This window comes from Hippocampus comes, unplaced genomic scaffold, assembly GCF_001891065.2.
Source record: "Hippocampus comes isolate QL1 unplaced genomic scaffold, H_comes_QL1_v1.1 scaffold249, whole genome shotgun sequence".
NCBI lineage: Eukaryota > Metazoa > Chordata > Actinopteri > Syngnathiformes > Syngnathidae > Hippocampus > Hippocampus comes.
This window is the reverse complement of record NW_017805035.1, coordinates 629,189-638,986: the sequence shown is the minus strand read 5'-3', so window position 1 is coordinate 638,986 and position 9,798 is coordinate 629,189. Positions and strand designations below refer to the sequence as shown.

The window sequence follows — 9,798 nt, the reverse complement described above, 5'->3', positions numbered from 1 at the left end:
TGATGTCAGCGCGCGTACCAGCCGCGTTTGCCGTACTTTCCTGAGCAGTCCACGAGGTTCTGGGGGCTCAGGTCCACCAGGTGGCCCGTGACCCTGGCCAGCTGGCCCTCTAGAGCCCCCACCGCACTGAAGGCCCAGCAAGAACCACACGAACCCTAGAAACCCCTCCAACCATTCCCCTCTTGAAGAGCACCTCTCCAACTTTGGACAGAATTTGCCTGTATCAATTCTTCACCTGCATCTTGACGCTTGTGACGCATCCTTGGTCCCTCCAGTCTACAGAGTCGGGAACGGCAGGCCTTTTGGTGCGGGGTGACAGGGTGTGACGTGGCGTGAAATAATCTCAAGTGATGTGGCATGACTTGCCTGCATGACACGGCGTGACATGCAGGCACGACATAAGGTGAAGTAGCCCGGCGTGGGATGACATGATGTGATGTCATGTGGCCGAACATGACATGATGTGGCATGTTGTCATTTTGGTTTGACATGGCGTGGCAAAAATGTAACATGGCATGACATGATGTGACCTGGCACGATGTAACATAGCATGTCGTGACGTGGCGTGATATGACGTGACATGGCATGACTAGCCTTGGCGTGACAAGAATGGCATGATACTTGGTATGACGTGGCATTACCTGACGTGATGAAAAATGACATGACACGGCACGACCTAATTTGGTGTGAAGTGACATGCCGTGGTGTGACATGATGTGAAGTGGAGTGGCATGACGCCACTTTGTATGGCATGACATGGCTTAGCATGACGTGACTTGCCGACGTTCGGTGTGACAAGGCGTACCTTGACGTGACATGTTGTGAAAGTGTAAAGTGATGCGTCATGACGTGACGTGGCTCCGCATGACTTGAAACGATGTATCGAAGCTATGGCGTGATGTGGACAATCTATCTGAGAGTGAAGTGGCGGACATCAAGGCGTTTGGAGAAACTTTTGTGCGTCTTCTTCCACAGCTTCCAGTGCTCATCCAGACTGATGTCCAGCATAGCTGCCACCAATGCCGCGTGCAGTGAGATGAGCAGCAGGCTCGTGAACATCAAGCCTGTTAATTCAGTGTCATTTAGATGTGAGACACGCAGAAAAAACAAAGCGGTTGCAATAAAAGTCTGAATCATTTGGAATGATCTGAAGCTTCGCAGAATGGCTACTTGTCGGGAGAGCAGCAACAGGGATGAACTTTTTTTGACACGGCGTGACATGGCACGACATAAGGTGAAGTAGCCCGGCATGGGATGACATGATGTGATGTCATGTGGCCGAACATGACACGATGTGGCGTGGCGACGAAGCATGTTGTTATTTTGGTTTGACATGGCGTGGCAAAAATGTAACATGGCATGACATGATGTGACCTGGCGCAATGTAACATAGCATGTCGTGATGTAACGTGATGTGGAGTGACTTTGCAAAAGGTGATGTGGCGTGGCGTGACGTGACATGGCATGACTCGCCTTGGCGTGACAAGAATGGCATGATACTTGGTATGACGTGGCATTGCCTGACGTGATGAAAAATGACATGACACGGCATGACCTAATTTGGTGTGAAGTGACATGGCGTGACATGATGTGAAGTGGAGTGGCATGACGTCACTTTGTATGGCGTGACATGGCTTAGCATGACGTGACTTGGCATGCCGCGCCATGACCGAATTGCCGACGTTCGGTGTGACAAGGCGTACCTTGACGTGACACGTTGTGACAGGGTAAAGTGACGTGTCATGAGGTGACGTGGCTCTGCATGACGTGAAACGATGTAACGAAGCTGTGGTGTGATGTGGACAATCTATCTGAAAGTGAAGTGGCGGACATCGAGGCGTTTGGAGGAACTTTTCTAACTCATTCTAGTTTCATGGAAGTTAACAACTCTTACTTGAAGGTCTTTGATGCTTCCGGCGAAAACAAAAATCCAAACTGCTGTGTGTCTTTTTATCGAGAAGAACAACTTGAACCAATGCCTCCAAATCTTCACAATGATTGACTCTTGGTTGCTGACTCTTATTAGGTATTGGAGAAGTCATTAACTGTGGGACAAAGTTTCACACACGGCACTGTGACGGCGCTACACGGCGCCCAATCTAAACACATTTCTCGGGCCATATTTGTTTTTACGCAATGCGTGTCTGTTATTGTGACTTAGATAGGGATCAGCTCACATTTTAGGATCAATTTATGCAGAAATCCAGGTCATCCCAAAGTGCTTAGTGACTTCGGACATACAACGATGGGTTTTAACAATTTCAGGCAGCAAAAATGTAACATGGCATGACATGATGTGACCTGGCGCAATGTAACATAGCATGTCGTGATGTAACGTGATGTGGAGTGACTTTGCAAAAGGTGATGTGGCGTGGCGTGACGTGACATGGCATGACTCGCCTTGGCGTGACAAGAATGGCATGATACTTGGTATGACGTGGCATTGCCTGACGTGATGAAAAATGACATGACACGGCATGACCTAATTTGGTGTGAAGTGACATGGCGTGACATGATGTGAAGTGGAGTGGCATGACGTCACTTTGTATGGCGTGACATGGCTTAGCATGACGTGACTTGGCATGCCGCGCCATGACCGAATTGCCGACGTTCGGTGTGACAAGGCGTACCTTGACGTGACACGTTGTGACAGGGTAAAGTGACGTGTCATGAGGTGACGTGGCTCTGCATGACGTGAAACGATGTAACGAAGCTGTGGTGTGATGTGGACAATCTATCTGAAAGTGAAGTGGCGGACATCGAGGCGTTTGGAGGAACTTTTCTAACTCATTCTAGTTTCATGGAAGTTAACAACTCTTACTTGAAGGTCTTTGATGCTTCCGGCGAAAACAAAAATCCAAACTGCTGTGTGTCTTTTTATCGAGAAGAACAACTTGAACCAATGCCTCCAAATCTTCACAATGATTGACTCTTGGTTGCTGACTCTTATTAGGTATTGGAGAAGTCATTAACTGTGGGACAAAGTTTCACACACGGCACTGTGACGGCGCTACACGGCGCCCAATCTAAACACATTTCTCGGGCCATATTTGTTTTTACGCAATGCGTGTCTGTTATTGTGACTTAGATAGGGATCAGCTCACATTTTAGGATCAATTTATGCAGAAATCCAGGTCATCCCAAAGTGCTTAGTGACTTCGGACATACAACGATGGGTTTTAACAATTTCAGGCAAGTAGACAGAGTTGTGCAACGTCATTGTAAATTTCTTCTGTTGCATCTCATTACCGTGTTCCTCATTTTGTGACTCGCTTTGATTTTCACATTTTTACCACACGCTGAATGAAAACACAATTTATAGCTAGTTCAAAAAGTGTTGAGTAGAAAAACAAAATCCTGAAGCATTAACTGTGCGTCCGTAAAGTGTCTTCAAGTGGAAGTCAAATGTCAACACGGTGACAGATATGACAAGAATGGCATGATACTTGGTATGACGTGGCATTGCCTGACGTGATGAAAAATGACATGACACGGCATGACCTAATTTGGTGTGAAGTGACATGGCGTGACATGATGTGAAGTGGAGTGGCATGACGTCACTTTGTATGGCGTGACATGGCTTAGCATGACGTGACTTGGCATGCCGCGCCATGACCGAATTGCCGACGTTCGGTGTGACAAGGCGTACCTTGACGTGACACGTTGTGACAGGGTAAAGTGACGTGTCATGAGGTGACGTGGCTCTGCATGACGTGAAACGATGTAACGAAGCTGTGGTGTGATGTGGACAATCTATCTGAAAGTGAAGTGGCGGACATCGAGGCGTTTGGAGGAACTTTTCTAACTCATTCTAGTTTCATGGAAGTTAACAACTCTTACTCGAAGGTCTTTGATGCTTCTGGCGAAAACGAAAATCCAAACTGCTGTGTGTCTTTTTATCGAGAAGAACAACTTGAACCAATGCCTCCAAACTCTTCACAATGATTGACTCTTGGTTCCTGACTCTTATTAGGTATTGGAGAAGTCATTAACTGTGGGACAAAGTTTCACACACGGCACTGTGACGGCGCTACACGGCGCCCAATCTAAACACATTTCTCGGGCCATATTTGTTTTTACGCAATGCGTGTCTGTTATTGTGACTTAGATAGGGATCAGCTCACATTTTAGGATCAATTTATGCAGAAATCCAGGTCATCCCAAAGTGCTTAGTGACTTCGGACATACAACGATGGGTTTTAACAATTTCAGGCAAGTAGACAGAGTTGTGCAACGTCATTGTAAATTTCTTCTGTTGCATCTCATTACCGTGTTCCTCATTTTGTGACTCGCTTTGATTTTCACATTTTTACCACACGCTGAATGAAAACACAATTTATAGCTAGTTCAAAAAGTGTTGAGTAGAAAAACAAAATCCTGAAGCATTAACTGTGCGTCCGTAAAGTGTCTTCAAGTGGAAGTCAAATGTCAACACGGTGACAGATATGAAAGTTGCAGCATTTCCTGCACATGGCCCTTGAGCAACGATCTGGAAAAAACCGTTATATTACCAAATGTGTTTTAGTCTTTTATTTATTTATTTCACATTTTCACTTTTATACTTAAAATAAATATGCTTAACACCATCACTAATTAAGTCGAAAATAGACGTTCGGTGTGACAAGGCGTACCTTGACGTGACACGTTGTGACAGGGTAAAGTGACGTGTCATGAGGTGACGTGGCTCTGCATGACGTGAAACGATGTAACGAAGCTGTGGTGTGATGTGGACAATCTATCTGAAAGTGAAGTGGCGGACATCGAGGCGTTTGGAGGAACTTTTCTAACTCATTCTAGTTTCATGGAAGTTAACAACTCTTACTCGAAGGTCTTTGATGCTTCTGGCGAAAACGAAAATCCAAACTGCTGTGTGTCTTTTTATCGAGAAGAACAACTTGAACCAATGCCTCCAAACTCTTCACAATGATTGACTCTTGGTTCCTGACTCTTATTAGGTATTGGAGAAGTCATTAACTGTGGGACAAAGTTTCACACACGGCACTGTGACGGCGCTACACGGCGCCCAATCTAAACACATTTCTCGGGCCATATTTGTTTTTACGCAATGCGTGTCTGTTATTGTGACTTAGATAGGGATCAGCTCACATTTTAGGATCAATTTATGCAGAAATCCAGGTCATCCCAAAGTGCTTAGTTACTTCAGACATACAACGATGGGTTTTAACAATTTCAGGTTAGTAGACAGAGTTGTGCAACGTCATTGTAAATTTCTTCTGTTGCATCTCATTACCGTGTTCCTCATTTTGTGACTAGCTTTGATTTTCACATTTTTACCACACGCTGAATGAAAACACAATTTATAGCTAGTTCAAAAAGTGTTGAGTGGAAAAAAAAATCCTGAAGCATTAACTGTGTGTCCGTCAAGTGCCTTCAAGTGGAAGTCAAATGTCAACACGGTGACAGGATGAAAGTAAAGTTGCAGCATTTCCTGCACATGGCCCTTGAGCAACGATGTGGAAAAAAACCGTTATATTACCAAATGTGTTTGAGTCTTTTTTGAATTTATTTATTTTTTTACATTTTCACTTCCATAGTTAAAATACATATGCGTAACACCATCACTAATTAAGTCGAAAATGTCGCAAAAAAACAAAACAATTGTTGATAAGTTCATGATGGTGCACAAGAAAAAGTATCCATAGCGCTATATCGACATATAATCCTTTGCGCTATAACGACATATTATAAAAATAATAATACAAAATAATAGTGACAAGTTGGTGAAACTTACCTGCACGAAACATCTCAGAGGTTCAGGGGCTGTTTTGAGGAGGAAAATAAGTGTTGCTCAAGTTCCTCTTCGACCAACTGAAAATATTCAGCGACAAATATATTTTTGAACAACTTTAATACGCCCAAATCCAGCAAAAACGAGCAACGCCTACAAGACGTGCAAAAGCAAATTCAAACCTCCGAAAGGTTATTTCCCCTTGTGTGGGAGTCGAATAGACGATCAACAGCAGCCTCCAGTGGCGCCGGTGTGTACTACACTTCCCCAAGTCACCAGATATGACGTCACAAAAACTGCCTTTAGAACTTTTAATTTAATTTCATACAAAACATCGTTTTTACACATCCATCCATCCAGTATCTGAACCGCTCATCCCCACGAGGGTCGCGGGCGTGTAATAACAATAACAGTAATGATCACAACAAAAGTGCTGAACTGTACGGAGACCCACACATGACAAGGGTGGAAAAAAATGTCACTGTGAACACGTAAGACACATAATTATATAATCAACCCAAACCCACTTATATCATTTAGTAGAGAAAATTATTATGAAGATGCTTTGGACCCAGTTGAAAATTGAAATATTGTTTCTCTCAGGAAAATGAACACTATGAAGAATAGATTTGCTCCATTTGCTAACCCAGTGTGCCCAGAAATAATACATCAGTCCTTTGTAGTTTGTGTATACATTATACATACTTTATGGTCACAAATTAGCATTATGTGATATCTATATCGTGGCCACAATGACATTATTAAGTCACGTTTGGGGGGTCCGTAGAACTGCGTCGGCCAGCGACGCCACATATGTGCGCGCTTACAAGTCAAAAACATTTCAGCTAACAGCCACAAAGACACGAAAACATGAGACTGGTCGCCATGGTGACGGCCAAACATCCCGGATGAGGTCGATGGATAAGAAATAGACGTGCCAGGCGCTCACACGACGGGGTAGCTAGCCAGGTTGGCGATGCCGCACAAGTTGCCACGGTTACGCGCCATCTTAATGTAGCCTTTGTTGCCCCAGCTCTCGCTCCAGCTGGCGAAAATACAAATGTGAACATTTTTAAAACGTTACCATAGCGACGTTGCCTATGTGATGATATCATGTGATGAGGATGTCACACCTGTTCTTGATGAGCCAATACTTCTTGCCCCTGGACGTCACGCCGTAGCCCACCGCCAGCACGGCGTGGTTGACGTCGTCTTTGTTGCAGTTGGGGTCATAGTAAATGCCTGGTCATGTGACAAGGGGGCGGGATGAAGTGGCATGAAGTGATGTCGTTCGAATGTGACGTGACATGATATTATGGGGCTTGATGTGACGTGACATGGCCTGGAGTGATGTGACGTGACATCAAATAGATTGGCATGGCATGGCATGACGTGATATACTATGACGTGATGTGGCTTGGCATGGCGTGCTATGGTGTGTTGTAGGTGGCGTGACATGATGTGACCTGCTGTGGCCTGAAATAAATTGACTTGTGGGATGACGTCACATGATGTGGCGGGATGTGCCTGACGACATGGCGTGACATGATGTGAGGCTTCATGCTGTGTTCACTGACCTCTCTGGTAGAACTGGAAGGTCCCCTGGGAGGCGTCAATGCCAACAGAGATTGGCCCAACCTTGAAGAGCGCCACAGCCAGGGCGTGCTCATCGCCTTCGGGAATTTCTTTGTAGCTACGGCACTCGGCAGCTGTTCCGGACGAATTGTAGCTGCATACCTCTGCCTACAGGGGGCGCAGCGAATGGAAAAAAAAGATCTATCATTTTTTTAATAGTATGCTTTCTCATTAATATATTTGGAGTCACAGTTGGCTCCACCCTGGACTGTTTGCCAGCCAATCACAGGAGACATACAGACAAACAAATAATTCAGATTCCCATTAACACCTATGGACAACCGTGGACCACCCTTAATGGATTTTTGGTAAAATAAGTCCATTTTGAAGCTCACCTGTCCCACGTAAGGGTAGGCCTCCTCTGAGTCGATACCTCCGTTGTCCCTAACGTACTTGAAAGCGTTGGTCATGTATCCTCCTCCACAGCCGCTGTTCTCCGTCACACAGTCCACCAGGTTCTGAGGGCTGAGGTCTCTCAGCTCACCCGTGGTCTTGGCCAGCTGACCTTCCAGGGCCCCCGCCGAGCTGAAGGCCCAGCACGAGCCGCATGAACCCTGAGGAACAAAACAACCACACAAACGTCGCTTCGTATTATCCTTATTAATTCGTTTCTTGACTTATTTCTTTGTTACTACACTCCGGTGTAACGCGGATTTGTTCGGATGAAGGTGCATTCTTCTATCTGTCCACTAGATGACAGCATTTCATGCTTTTAAAAAAACCTTTACTGGTTTTGAGTAAGGAAAGCTTGTGGGCTGTTGCAAATTCAGTTTTTACATGATCGCCAAATTAATTTTTTATCTCTAGGGATCGAATAGTAGTATGTATCATTAAAAATGCGATGAATTCAAGATATTATCGGAAAAAAATCCAGTCAAACGTGTCGTTAATTCAGTCTGTTGAAGGTGCATTCTTCTGTTTCTCCACTTGATGGCAAAGTTTAACCGCTTTGAATTGTCCTCATTATTCTGAAAATCCATTTCAATGTTCTTGAAACTGTGGACTTGATACTCTTTTTGCAGTTCAATCTAATACTTCAGTTCACGTTATCGTGCATGTAGGTGACATCACAAGATGACACACCTGGTCTTTGACAGGCGTCACCATGCCCATCTTGCGGTAGTCCACCGACTTGGGCAGGGGGTAGGCCTGCTGCTCGGGACTCATGGTGAAGCCCCGTTCCCGCGTCATGGGCATCTCCAAGCCCATCATCTTCTCCGCCACTTCCTCCGACGTCTGCGACCACACCAAATTCTCACATCTTTTCAGCTTTGATCGTGTCGATGACGGCGTCGGTTCACTTGTTGCCATATTTCCTCACCATGTCTCCCAGGTGGTTCATGCCTAGTTCGTACGAGTGCAGGCCCAGCGCCGCCTCCTGGTTGTGTGCCTCGATCATCAGCGCGTTTTTCTCCCAGATGGCTCGCCGGATGCCCTCCTCGTCCTGGTCGAGAGTGAACGGACACAGACCAGGGTTATCATAATTTGTATTTATTTTTGATTCTGTGTGTTTTTTTTTTAAATTCAGCTAATTGTAATTTTCAGGTTTTATTTTTGTAATTTTAGAGTTAGTTTTAGTTTTGTTGTTGTTGTTGTTTTAACCCCTTCAACATGCCGAAATGCTCACCAATTTTCGGAAGCGCTTGTATCATGGGGGAATTAAAAATAGAGATATTTAAGAGGACCCCAACATGAAAACCAAAACTCACTCTGTCGCCCCTTGGAAAGTTTGAAAAAATTAGTCCCCGACACAAAGTTTGGTGAATATGTCTATTGGGACAGGATGCATCTAAAACGGGCGGAGCACGGCGTCAACGCTTGCCGATCATATTGAGGATTCACCATGAAAAAGTTTGGGGCGCCAAGACGTGATTGTTTGCTTCTTGCAGCTTTATTTTGGGCATCGGGTGTCGTTCGCTTGCGTACCTAATAAAGTAACCTTGTCATCGGAGTGAGACAAAAGGCGGCGGCGACTTGAGCAAAGCGCACAAAGAGAAGCCGACACATTGAAAGTCATCCATCTGGGCAAATGGGTCAAATTGACGTTTTAATTAGCAACAAATGGCTGCTTGATGTCGCAGCCTGGATTCTTTAATCAGGACGATTAAAAGCAGATCACATTGCAGTCTCGAGACATCCTCCCTCTTTAGTACCACAAAATGCGGCAAATAAAGACGACGCGTGCGGGACATTAAACTACGAGCACAGTCAACTCTCATCAGTAGACCTTCTTGAGTGTTCCCCCCGCCCCCGTAGAACACGCCTAAAGCTATTTAGGCCGATTTTTATGCTGACGAAAAATAATGAGTCATGTTCCAACGGGATGCCCATTCAACATACTCGTAAAAACACGATTGTCCATAAACACCATGAAAATTTTGTTCACTGGGGTGCTTCTGTGGATGGGCCCCACC

General features: G+C 45.1%; 1 protein-coding gene across 1 annotated transcript in view; it reads right to left on the bottom strand.

Annotated features, from left to right (window-relative positions):
• Positions 1-6,410: 6,410 nt before the first annotated feature.
• The window catches only part of ctsk (cathepsin K), an 11,858-nt gene continuing 8,470 nt past the window's right edge, over positions 6,411-9,798 (bottom strand). Inside the window, exons 4-7 of the mRNA XM_019863774.1 lie at positions 7,720-7,938; positions 7,327-7,492; positions 6,883-6,991; positions 6,411-6,794 (exon numbers count right to left, since the gene is read on the bottom strand). Of these exons, the coding sequence (XP_019719333.1) occupies positions 6,695-6,794; positions 6,883-6,991; positions 7,327-7,492; positions 7,720-7,938 (594 nt within the window). The 3' untranslated portion in view covers positions 6,411-6,694. The remainder of the gene's footprint in view (positions 6,795-6,882; positions 6,992-7,326; positions 7,493-7,719; positions 7,939-9,798) is intronic.